This window comes from Meriones unguiculatus, chromosome 11 (genome assembly GCF_030254825.1).
Source record: "Meriones unguiculatus strain TT.TT164.6M chromosome 11, Bangor_MerUng_6.1, whole genome shotgun sequence".
Classification (NCBI taxonomy): Eukaryota; Metazoa; Chordata; class Mammalia; order Rodentia; family Muridae; genus Meriones; species Meriones unguiculatus.
In genome coordinates, this window is record NC_083359.1 from 39750153 (window position 1) to 39763078 (window position 12926).

General features: G+C 48.5%; 1 protein-coding gene across 4 annotated transcripts; it reads right to left on the minus strand.

Moving 5' to 3' along the window:
• Positions 1 to 2398: 2398 nt before the first annotated feature.
• On the minus strand, positions 2399 to 12896 carry Ptx4 (pentraxin 4). Of its 4 annotated transcripts, none has more exons than XM_060363981.1 (4): positions 12330 to 12896; positions 7704 to 7766; positions 5456 to 6107; positions 2399 to 4247 (listed from the first exon to the last, which is right to left on the minus strand). In XM_060363981.1, exons 3-4 carry the CDS (start codon positions 6033 to 6035, stop codon positions 3607 to 3609), a joined length of 1221 nt encoding a protein of 406 aa, XP_060219964.1. In that variant the 5' UTR covers positions 6036 to 6107; positions 7704 to 7766; positions 12330 to 12896; the 3' UTR covers positions 2399 to 3606. The 4 variants fall into 4 exon arrangements, with proteins under 4 accessions (XP_060219964.1, XP_060219965.1, XP_060219966.1 ...); XM_060363982.1 differs by having other exon boundaries at positions 11490 to 12896; XM_060363983.1 differs by lacking the exon at positions 7704 to 7766 and having other exon boundaries at positions 11490 to 12896.
• Between the last annotated feature and the right edge of the window lie 30 nt (positions 12897 to 12926).

Below are 12926 nucleotides of genomic sequence, written 5' to 3' on the forward strand. Positions count from 1 at the left end.
CCCAGCAAGGTTAAGTTTGTCAAGTGAAGTCTTAGTATCAGTGTTACATCAAAAAGGTTCTTAGATGCATCCTCAATTCCATAAGGGCAAGGATTGGGATTTTATACTGCAACTCTTAACAGTAGTCATTATGGGTGGCACTCCACAGAGAAAGAAGGAAAATGGTGCCATGTTCATTTTGAGCAATGTCATGGCAATTGCGTTACAAAAGGTGGTAGAAGGGAGCAAGGAAGAAAGTTACACTTAATAGGTACAACGTGAAAGTTAACATTTAACAGAAATATTGGAAAGGCTGGAGTTGATGTGGGCAACATAAGAGGACGGAAGATCCTATAAAAATAATTAAAATATGATTCAGACTTTCAGTGGTGACAAAAATCATGTCTAAGAAAGTTAATGAGGATTTCGGATAGGTGTATATATATTATATTACCTTGCAACTGTTTTTAGGTTCGAAAATTTTCGAATCAAGAAAGTTTTAAGTTCTTCTTAAGAGTGAGAGTATTTCAGGAAATGTCCTTCCTTTCATACAATTCATAATAAAACCAAAATTAAACACAGAATAATAAGAAGAAAGTTGTCAGGTGTAGTGGCGCACACCTTTGATCCCAGCACTCAGGAGGAAGAGGCAGGAGGGTCTTTGTGAGTTCAAGGCCAGCCTGGTCTACAAAAAAATCTAGGACAAATCCTGTCTCAAAAAACAAACAAACAAACAAACAAACAAAACAAAACAAAGAGGAAGAACGTCAAATGAGGTTCTGTATTTTCCTCATGAGTACCCTACACAAATAAGAGTGTGTGTTTGTGTGTGTGTTATAACAAAAACAAGATTCCCTACAAAAAGGTATAATTTCCTCACTGATGCACCTTGGCTTTGTCATTTTGCAAGAATTGTGATAAGGCTATTATGACTCTCTTTTGTATTGCTGGACACTGAGATTTCGAAATGAAGCTGGCTTGTTTATCTAGGATCATTAGTGTTCAATGGGGCTTGAACGTGGATCTTTCAGTTGCTTTCAGAACTTTGATCAGAAGCTAGGTAGTGATGGTACATGTCTTTAGTCCCATTACTTAGAAGGTAGAGCCAGGCAGATCTCTGAATTTGAGACCACCTTAGTCTAGAGAGAGTTCCAAGACAAGCCAGGGTTACACAAAGAAACCCTGCTTCAAACACACACACGCACACACACCTTAGAGGTTCAAAGGTGAGACATGCCCTCTTCTCTTCTTGACACACAATGAAAGTGCAACAGGTTGTTGGTTGAGCTGAATGCAGAGGCTTGGGTCCTTCTGAATGATAGGATTTGGGGAAAGAAAGGATGGGCAGAGGACTAAGCAGAGTAGAGGTATGGGCACAGCAGGGTACGTAGGAGAGAATAATTTTAGGGTGGAGGGTCATGCCTGGGCAGCTAGATGGCCTCCATAACCCTTGCTGACAAGGTGGTACAATTCTCACAGCTCCTGATAAACCAGGGCCTTCAATTTTGTTTTTATTGACTTTTTTTTCTATTATGAACTGGGGGCCTTCCACATGTCAGGCAAGTGCCCCATCATAGAACTGCACCCTAGTCCTTGTAAGAAGAGAAATGGACAGGGGTGGACAGGTTGGGTAGAGGAGAACCGATGGCTTCTTGGGGCTGACTCCACCCAAGGCCAGGGATGTAATAATGTAATAGATGTAGTGAAGGCAAGAATTTAGTGGCCTAATAAAGGGTGAAGTTCATGCTTCAAAATACCAGTTGTTATACTCTTGATACACAAAACTAAGAGCAAGTTTTGTAATCAAACCATTGGAGGTTGAACTTTTCCTGCTGGTTGCTAGGGGTCTTGCGCAGAACAACAATCCCAAGGACCATGCAGTCCCTCAGGCAATCATTAGATCATGGCTCTTTCCAGGAGAAAGATGTTGCCCCCTACTCTCCAAAGAGCCAGCATGAAATGAAGCAAAAACTGGTTCCAAAATGTGTCAAGAGACACAGGAAGGGATGTTTGGGAAGGAGGGGCTACCAAATGGATGTGTTTGGGAACAAGAGCTCAGGTCCTTGAGGAAGCAGAAGGCAGTGAGTGATTCAGGATCACAGCATGAGGCATCCATGGTTGGGGGAGGGGGTTTCCAGTTCTCAAATACTCCCTGACTATGACTCAGGAACAGGTGTTCTAGAAGGCTGATTTTAGCTGAAGGCCTAGAGTACTGGGCACACCAAGAGATTAGAAAGATGCTCTTAGGAGACTCATATAGGCCAGAGGTGGTGGTCCAACACTGTTGGTCCCAGCACTCGGGAGGCAGACACAGGTGAATATCTGAGCTCAAGGCTGGTCTGGTCTACAGAGCAAGTTCCAGGACAGCCAGGGCTACACAGAGAACCCCTGTAATGAAAACCAAAGGAAAAGAAATAAAATAGATTGCAATGATTGCACAGCTTAGCACTTTTATTAAAATATTAAAAAACAACTTTTAGAATGGCACATATTATAATATGAAAATTATGCCTGGTAAATTATGTTGTAAAGCATCACTAGGGTGTCTTTAGTGGCAGTTCTAGCAGTCTCAACAGATACTACAGGACAACAGAACAATAATAACCAGCTGAGGTTCAGGAAATCCCCAGGGCTCCTGGGAAAGGGAGAGAGAGGGAGTTGCGGGGGGATGTGGGGGAACAGACTGTTGAGCCTTTTTCATGAGAGGGATGTTGGAATAGCCATGTTCACAGGAAAACTTCAGTGAACCTTTGGGAAGTAGACAACTATGGTAAAAGTACTTCATGTAGTTTCACAAGGGTCCCAGGAAATGGCCTCTCCTCTGTCTGAGGAGCCACTTTGATGGCTGCAGAGGTGCCTCAGAAGGAAGCCCACATAAGCCCAACGTTGCTGCTGCCAGCTCAGCTGGGGTAAAAGAATAGCATATTACAAATGAATGAAGGTGCATCTTGTAAAAATGTCACTGTGAAGCCAGGAGGTGGTGAAGTAGGCCTTTAATCCCAGCACTCCCAGAGGCAGAGGCAGGTGAATCTCTGTGAGTTTGAGGTCAGTCTGGTCTACAAAGTGAGTCCAGGACAGCCAGTGCTACACAGAGAAACCCTGTCTCAAAAAGCGAAAAAAGAAGCAGAGGAGGAAGAAGTCACTGGGATGTGAAAGCCAGGTGTCTTGGCACTCAAGAGGCTGGAGGATCATGAATTCAAGCTAATCTGACCTACATAGTGAGAATATGTCAAAGAGAGGGGGTAGGAGTCGCATCTGGGGCAGATTGCTCTGAGTTTGGGGCCAGCCTGGGATACAGAGTAATTTCTCAGCCACTAAGCACAGTATGAGACCCTGTCTCAGAAAACAACATTCAAACAAGACCAAAAAAAAAAAAAAAAAAAAAAAAAAAAAAAAAAAAAAAAATCAAAACAGGAGTTGCGCAACAATGGAAAGTTGTAGTCTGGGGCCCTCTCTTTCTCCAATGTACGTTTTCCATCTGCTGCCAGTCTCCATGCAGGAGGTGCCCACATTCGAGCTCAGGTGCACACAGCCCAGCAGTGGCGGCAGGGCGTTGTGGGATGTGTTGATATGGAGGCTTGCTCTTCCTGATGGCCTTGACTGTGCTGCAGCCCATGCATGGCAGCATTATGGACATTGCTCCAGGCAGGTACATTTGGCTGTCTGCACGAATCCACCCACTGACGTGACATTGGTCAGTGTCAAGATGGCACCCGTCGGGAACTCTTTCCCAGTAGCCAAGTTTGCAACTTCTCTTGGGACCAATGCCCGGTCCCAGATGGCCAGTCCAGATATGCTCCCTACAAAGGCCTCAGAGCTGTCAAACTCGCCCCCCATAGTGTCTTGTTCCTGGCCCAGCACAAGGGACCCTCCAGGAGGGATCTCATAGCCCTCTCTGAAGTGGGAGCCAGTGGCGACTGTCCTTCTGTCTATGTGGAGCCGGTACTTGCCCTCCATGGATGTCCAGATGATACAAATGTGGTGCCACTGACCATCCAGTAGTGGTTGCAGGGACAGTTCCCTGAAGACCGGGTCACCAATCACAAAGTGGATGGAGCCGGGGACCAAGGAGTCTCGGCCATGCAGTACTAGCTTGTTGTCGTTGTCTTGGGTGGCATAGGAAAGGAGTGTGCCCAGGTGGCTGGTGGCCACTCGGACCCAACTACAGAAGGACAGGGCTCGTAGGGGCACGAGGAAGCCGGGGCTAAGAAAGATCACATTTTCAGTGGAGGTGTTGGGAAAAATTAGTACTGGGCCCATGCTGCAAACTGGAAACAGAGAGAAGAGAGTCAGCCCGGAACATGAGGCAGCTCAGAAGTGTCCGCCCTGCTGCGGGCCTGCCCCTGGCGCTCACCTGTATCTGAGTGCTTGCCTTACCCTCTCTCTGCACTCAAAATCTGAACACTTCTGCTCCACCGGAAAGAACTGAGGATAACTTCTCAGGGAGTGGATGAATCCTTTCTGTGTGACTCAGCTGTCTGTCTGTGAAGAACCTTATGACCAGGGGAACTTCTGTCTGAGTTCCCCATGGCTGCTATAACTTTGCTACAAGTTTACTGACATCAGCCTGAACCTGGTCCAGGATTCAAGACCCAGTGTTCCATGGGCAGTTTCCTTTAGAGGCTCGGAAAAGCCCCACTGTGTTTGGAGGTAGTAGAAGCCCTGCAGGCCTTGGCTCCCAGCTAGCCCCTAGTTCCACAAGTACACCCCCTAATCTCTGCCTCTGTCCTCAGGTGTCCTGGAGCTGATTCTCCTGCCTTCCTCTCTCTAGTTTATAGTGACTATTATCAACCAGATAATCTAGGATTATTCTATAGGAAATAAATAGTTATGGTCCATTTTCAGTCTGAGGTGCTTTAGAACTTATCTGTGGACCTCAGATAAGTAGGCCGTACCAGGGCCCTCTCTTCCTTCTCTAGCGGCTGCCTGTGGGCACTTTTTAGTTCATTTTAAACTGAGAGTTCAGCAGTGTGATTGAGCCCCGTATCAGGAAAGAGAAGTACACCTCAAGCCCCAGGAGGATTTGGGGTGGGACTCCGCTAGGGAAGTCCAAAAGATTGTGCCTCCTTGAAGAACTCCATGAGAGTTCAGGAGGCTGGGAGATGCGGTGAGGGACACGAAAGTCACTGCTCTGTGGCAAACAATGCACCGGCCATTTCTGCCCTTGTTCTAAGCACAGCCACAAACTAAACTATTTCTTTGTTGTGCTCTGAGTCACATTATTTTTATTGTGACGTGTGGATCATTGCTTCTCACAATTTCTCACCCTGAGGCTCCCAATTCCACCAGAAACCCTTCAGCCATGGACCTGACCTGAGGAGGACCTGCAAGTGACAAGGCTGGGCCATTCTCTCTTCTGGTGTTGGGTATATGGTCCTTGGGGAAAAGCTTTTTGGGGTGGGGAATGGCATTATAGCCCCATATATTGCTAGGGAAACCTAGAATTTGATAGGGGTGACAAGCTGGCGTCACTTACTGTTTCCTGGTTCTTGGTGGGTCCTTGGTGGAGCTACTTGATGGCTGCTTGGGGCTTGGAACTTCTGCATCTCCTGGACATGGACAGTGAAGTCTTGGGGGGAACTCCTGTGCTGGGGTGAAGGCCTGGATGCCTGGCTGTCCCTCCACAGTTGCAAGGGACCTGAGCCTCGCTGAGCAAGGTTGGGGGTGGGTGCTGTCGTCAGTCCCAGGACTGCAGTGCTAGAAGAGGCCCTCTGCTTCTGGCCCTCAAGAGCAGCAAGCCTGGCATCCTGGTTATGGACTTCCTGTGTCAGGCTGGTCAGAGCGTCCTGTAGGGCCGTCATGCTCAGGGCCAGGCTTGCAATAGCCTCCTTCTGTGCCTTTTGCTCCTTTTCCACCTCCACCCACTGCCTGCTCTTTGTGCTCAGGGAGAGGTCCAAGGCTTGGAGCCGGGTGTCCATCTTCCGGCTCCTGCGCTGGCTCTTCCTAAACCAGGTCTTTAGGTGGGCCACATCCCCTTGTATGGCAGCTTGAGACTGGTTTACCGCTAGAGCTGTGGCTTGGTTCTCTTCCGCCAGGTTCTGGAAGCGGGTATCCATATTGTAGCACACATTGTAGTTGTTGGCAATGTCCTGCAGGTGTGTTAGGGTCACCTGTTGGAATCTCCGAAACTGTAAAGAGAACACAGCTGTTATGGAGTTGGGCTGAGGCCATCCTAAGTCTGTACTTGAGAAGCATCTGTCCTGCACCAAGCCTCTCAGGGGCACTGTATACAGACTGACCAAATCGATCTTTGTCACCATGCTAGGACATGTGAGGAGATGATTGTGACTAATCCCAAAGGGCCAGCTACAAAGAGGGTGACTGTCCTCAGGCCCCATAGCCTGCATGAGGCTCCAGGCTCATGGCCCCTAGCTGTGACCCTCCGAAGCCCTGACACTCTGGAGGACCTCAGCCAGTCATCTCACTGTTCTGGTCCTCAGGGATAGCTCTGTGATGAGTGCATTTAAAAACAGTTTAGATTGAGCTGAGCAGTGGTAGAGATAGAGGTAGGTGGGTCTCTGTGAGTTCGAGGCCAGCCGGGTCTACAGAGCAAGTTCCAGGACAGCCAGGGCTGCACAGAGAAACCCTGTCTTGAAACTAAACAAAAACATTAGATTTATTTGAATTTATGTGTATGAGTGTTTTCCCTGAATGTGTGTTGTGTACCATGTGTGTGCCCCGTGCCTTCGGAGTTTTGGACAGTTGCGAGCCATCGTGTGGGTGCTGAGAATGAACCTGGCTCTTCTGCAACTACCTGTTGCTCTTATTAATTGCTGAACTATTTCTCCAGCTCCAAGTTTTTTTATTTATGTTTTCACAGTTCTGGGGACTGAATCTAGGCTTTTGTGCATTCTAGGCAAGGAAGCCCTCTGCCACTGAGCTACATACAACCTTAGCCTTTTAAAAAACTTATTTTTATTTAATGTACATTGGTGTTTGACTGCACGTATGTCTATTGCATGGATTGGAGCCCCTGAAACAGGAGTTACAAACAGTTGTGAGCTTCCATGTGAGTACTGGGAATTGAACTCGGGTCCTCTGGAAGAGCAGTCAGTGCTCTTAACTGCTGAGCCATCTCTCCAGCCCCCAACCTTAGCCTTTTCAGTTTTTGTTGTTGCGTTTGTTTGTTTTGAGACAGAGTCTCACTCAGTAGCTGAGGCTGGCTTAGCACTCACTAAGTCACTCAGGCTAGCTTCAAACTCACAGCAATACTCTTACTCAGATCTAAGTGCTGGGATACAGATAACACACCACCATGCCTGGCTTTGTCAGGATCAGTACAGGATGTGCTTGGGCCAGGGAACGGTCTATAGACCCCACTTGGGACCCTTGGGGCATGGTATATGTTCTGCTTTGAAGTAGACCAGTGCTCTCACAGCTCCCGCAGCTATGGATGCTGTCCATAGCCGCTACCCAGGCTTCTCCAGCTGTGCTCTTTGGGCCTCTTAGAGACCTCTTCAGGTCTCCCGCATCTACACACACACACACACACACACACACACACACACACTCTCTCTCTCTCTCTCTCTAGTTGGACGTCAGAGCAGGACCTAGCAAATGTCTGCCAGATTTCCAAACACAGGTGGGGATACCATCAGTTTCCAGCAAGGACTGCAAACCAAGTGCTGTGTCCATGGATCACAGATAGCAGCTGTCTCTGTAACAGCCATCCTTTACCTGGTCCTGGTTTTATATAACCAATTCCCAACGTGTGGTACACTTACCTGCTCTTCTAGTCTACGGAGCCTCTCGAAGAATGGTTTTCTTTGCCCAGCTGAGTCAGCTTCCTGCAACGGAGTCCCGTGTACATAGATAGACACAAAAATGAGGAGAAAAGACAGGGTTTTCTTCCTCAAGCAGCCCATGCTGGGGGACACAGACACAGGAGCTGATGTTGGTCCCTCGACTCTGTCTCATGTCCTGCTCCTTGAAGCCCGCCACATGGCTGGTTTTCCTCTTTCTGTCCTGGCTATGTATCAGGTTCTTCCTGCCACCTTAATGAAAGGCATCTGCCTTCAATCCAATGGGCTCCGAGAACCCAGGGTTCCCAGGGAGACAAACTTCAAACAGGCACAAACAGTTTCTTTGGATAATTGTTCTAGTGGACGCACTCGGTTTGTATGTTTGGCTTGGAGGCCAGCAGGACCTGATAATGGCTCTAACAGAAGCACCTAGACTAGGTCCCACCAAGAAATCAGAGCAGGACAGGGCTCTGGGCCGGAAGCTGTCAAAGCCAGGTCTGCATTGGTGTCCAGCTTTCCAGCCATGTCCTGAGCCCCCATCCCAGTCCCTTGGAAAAGAACTCCCCTTGGTATTGTGACTGGGTTTCACTTTAACTTATTTTTTTCTTCTAGACTGGAATAACTTCAATTAAAATCAGCTATTGTTTTCTTTCCTGAAAAAGGGTCTTACTGTGTTGCTCATGCTGGTCTTGAATTCCTGGGTTAAGCGATCCACCTAGCCCATAGCTAGGACACACACACACACACACACTTGCACATGTTTTGAATTAATGTGATATTTCAATAAATGTATTATGTAATATTGAAATCAAGGAAAATGTACCTGACTTTTCCTGACTAACTTTGGCTAAGGGCTGTGCAGGAGAACGAATGATGACCCTGAGGAGGTCTACCCAAGTTCTGACCCCAGGACCTGTGAATATAGCCTTGTGGGGAAGATGTCTAGGTAGGTCTTTTGATGAGGTTACCCTGGAGTACCGGGACAGCCCTGCACTCAACAGCAAGTGTCCTGATAGAGAGAGAGGAGAGGAAGGAAGAGGCCAGGTGATGATGGTGGCAGAGATGGGAGCAGAGCTGCTGTGGTGGGGGGCACGCTGGGAGCCCCTAGGAATGAGTTTTGAAGTAGCATGCTGCCTTGGTTTCAGACTCTCAGCCTCTGGAGCCGTGAGAAAACAATGTTCTGCTGTCTGAAGAATCCTAGTTTGTAGTAACAAAATAACTCAGGAAGGTGTCCCCAACAAAAACACCAGCATTTCTCAGATGACACTAGCCAGTATGCCATCCCAGAGGATAGGCCGCTGATGTCAAGGCTCCTTTGGGCAAGCATCAGACACCATAGGTAGAGAAAAATTGCAAAAGCCACCCAGGGAGAAAAACTGTTTATTCAGGGGACTGAGACCATTCCCAGGGGGCGGCTGACTTAACATCTGTGCTGGGCGGGATTGGATCCCCGGCACTACAAAAATGACTAAAACGCAACGACAACGAGGTAAAAGAACGTACCTAGCCGGTGTGAACAGAGCAGGAACAAAGAGTAAAGGCGTTTTCAGTTACTCGAAGGCTTGGGAAACCTGTCGCTCCACCCCAGCTTTCCTGGGAAGCTACCGGACGGGTGTCCGGAAAACAGAGGGGTAAGAGCAACGAAGTTGTAGCTGAGGGATGGAGCCCCAGGAAGGCCTCGCTGCAGCTGCCACACCCCACCACCAAGCCTTGGCTCTGTCAGGAGAGACCAGACTTCAGCCTCTCTGACTCCCACAGTGTTCCACACGTGTCCTGACAATGGTATTTGTGGTGGCTCCTTACTGTCTGCTCTCTGGACTGAACCCAGGGTTGACCTTTATTCTTATTTAATTAAGAAAAAATATTTAATTAAAATTTAATTAATTTATTGGTTTTTCTTTTCTTTTTAAAATTTATTTATTTTACATATAATGAGTTTTCTACCTGCATGTACACCTGCGTGCCGGAAAAGAGCATAAGATCCCATTATAGATGGCTGTGAGCCACCATGTGGTTGCTGGGAACTGAACTCAGGACCTCTAGAAGAGTAGACAGTACTCTTAACTTCTGGGCCATTTCTCCAGTCCTAGACTGACTTTGTAGGGCAGGCTGGCCTTGAACTCAACAGAGATCCACCTGCCTCTGCCTTCCTAGTGCTGCGATCACAGGTGTGCGCCAATATGCCTGGCTATTTTTTTGGCTTTTTGATACAGGGTTTCTCTGTGTAGCCCTGGCTATCCTAAAACTCACTTTGTAGGCCAGGCTGGTCTTAAACTCAAAGGTCCGCCTGTGCTGGGATTAAAGGTGTCCGCCACGGCCACAGGCAGTGTTGACCTGTATTATTTATTTATGTATTTATTTTGTGTGTGTATTTACACGTACATGTGTAGAAACCAGATATTTAAGTCACATGCCTTCTTCCTCTGGCTCTCCACCGCCTTTTATTTTTGAAACAGAGTCTCCCACTCAACTTTGAGCTCACTGATTAGCTAGACTGGCTGGCTGGGCGAGCTCCCCCTCCCCCATCCACCTATTTGCTCCCACCCCTGTCCCAATGCCAGGATTCCAGACTGCCATCAGGACTATCCTCCAAGCCACTCTGTCACCGGCAGTCTGGAGCTGCTTGCTAAAGATCTCGAGTCTGGGCTCGGTGTCACCTCACTGAGGAGGGGCGGAGGGGCGGGGTCCTCATTTGAGTGTCCAGCCTCCTCCCAAGCAGCTGTGTGCAGTTCTGCCCTAGTTGCATGTGGCCTTGGGGGTCCTGGAGAAGGGACAGACTCTGGAGGTAGGGAAGGATTGGGGGCAGGATTCTATCTATACAGTCACGAGGGGAGGTCATCATCCATGCTGGCTGCAGACCCTCCAGTGTGGCACTTAAAGGTCACTTATGCTCCTGCCTGTGACCTCTCACCCACAGCCCTCTTAGTGAGCCTCGGAGGGAACTTTGCTGTCAGTGCACCTTGATTTATCATTGAGGCTGTAGAAGGAGGGAGTACACTTGGTATCTCCTTGGCAACACCTCTGCACTTGGCTTTTATGTGTGTGATGGGGATTTGAACTCAGAGTCTCATGTTTGTACATCAAGCACTTTGCCTAGTAAATCAGCTCCCCAACTCCCAGGACTGGCCTTTTAAAAAATTAATATTACATTTATTTTTATGTGTGTGTGTGTGTGTGTGTGTGTGTGTGGGAGCGCGTGCGCACGCGCGGGAAGCACACACTATGGGGCACTTGTGAAGGTCAGAGGACAACTCTGAGGAGTCAGCTCTCTCTCTGCCATGCGCCTTGAAGACTGAACTCCAGTTAGTTATCAAGCTTGAAAGCAAGGCCCTTTACCTTTTAAGGGAAGACTGGATCCTCCTGACACCCATTTGTTTTAAATAAGGGCACCCATCTCACCCTGGGGTGCTGGCCAGGTGTACTGTTAACACTCTGGTGTTCATTTTCTGAAAATGAGTAAAGATACTGAGTGCTGAGGTGACATGACCCCTTAATTGGCAGCTGCTGGATTTCCCTTTGTTGTCCTGCGTGTCCTGAGCAAAAGGATTGTCAGGCAACAGCCCGCTGGACTGCTCTTATGCCAGCACTGACTATCCTAAAAGGTCTGTTAGGGCCTTGAGAAAAACCACAAGATTGCTGATTACTTCAGCTCTGGAAGGCACGGCCTCCAGGTTTTTTGAAACAGTTCACAAGCTCAGGTGAACTCTAGGCGACCTCACAACTATTTCAACCAGCTTGAGAAGGGGAACACGCCCCCTGGTGGCCTACCTGAGGAACTGCCGAGGCTGGTGCAAAGGCTGTGATTGGAGGAAGAGCCCCTTTTCAGGCTTTGAAAGCTTCGATTCTCTTTGGGACAGACTATTTTGTGCTGCTTCCCTTTCCCTTGCAGCTTTAGGTTCAGCAAAAGTCTTCTCTCGAGACTCTTCTTGCCTACTGTCAGGAATGTGGGCTGAGCTGGTATCATGAGGAGGCAGCTGAGAGGCCGTGGCAGTGAGAGCAGAGCAGTCAGCAGGCCAAGCTGCAAAAGGCCAGGCCAGTCAGCTTTGTGATCGCCGAAAGAAGCAGTAGCCAAGGCATCAGCAGAGGGCAAGAACTGAGACTGAATGAGGATAAATGACTAAACCAGAGAAGAGATCTGCTGCAGCTCTGGATACCAAAAGAGTTCCAGAGAGCCAAGAGGTCTCAACCCTCAGCCGAGAATTTTAACACTGGCTGTCAGTAAGAGCTAAGGTCTACACAAAAACTTTAAAGCTTTCGAGGGCTGGAGTCCCAACAGTACCCTAGGCCTTCCTGGTGGAAGCCACAGGGACTGCTGAGGATGCCTGACCTACACAAGAGCTTGACTATTTTTAGGGCTAAGGGTCTCAATGCCTCCAGGCCCCTAATACTAGGGGGAGCCAGCTGCCATCTCTCATTGAGGCCAAACATGAAGAAAAATGAAAGCGAGCACTTGAAGAGCTTCTCTTTGACTATGCCCAGTTTTTTTTTTTTTCATCTGTGTAGAGCAAACAGATTGCGCCCAGCCAACTAGCACACTTCCATGGGTGCTGAGAACTAATTTGGGACCCTTGCAAGAGGGGCAAGTGTTTTTAGGCTCTGAGACATTACCTCTGGCCCCCAGTGTGCTCTCTTAACTGCTGAGCCACGAGTGGGGACTTTAATTCATTTCCTGCTTAGGAAATGATGTTGCCGGATGTTGTTGAATGAATACAAGTTGTCCAGATTTCCACACACACCCACTCTCGCTGAAATGTTGCTGCCTCAGTGTGTCTTCCAGCTCAGGATGGTCAAGAAAAGCTCTGCCATGATGGAACATTTCATACGGGTATGTTCAGACGGTAGCCAGAGCCCCTGGGAGGTTACCAGCCAGTGGTGTTTCACTGAGGATAGTTTACACGCGGTTTATGGGTTCGTAGTAAACGGTGCAGCCATGGGTACCCACCGTGTACCTCAGCATCACAACTCGTCTAAGTCTGCTGTTCCTGATTTCCTTATTCTTGTTTTCCTGACAGCGCCGACTGAGGGTTAGTGTCGTCCTCTTGAAGCTCAGAGAGTTCTACGGTGAAGCGAGACTCAAGCGAGAGTGGCGGGGCAGGGTGCTGGGGAGGGCCTCTCCAGAATTAAGGAAAACAGCCACTCCGGGAGGGAAGGAGCGGACACACTCTCCCAGTCCCACCCTCTCGCCTTGCCCGCCCAGGCTCTCAG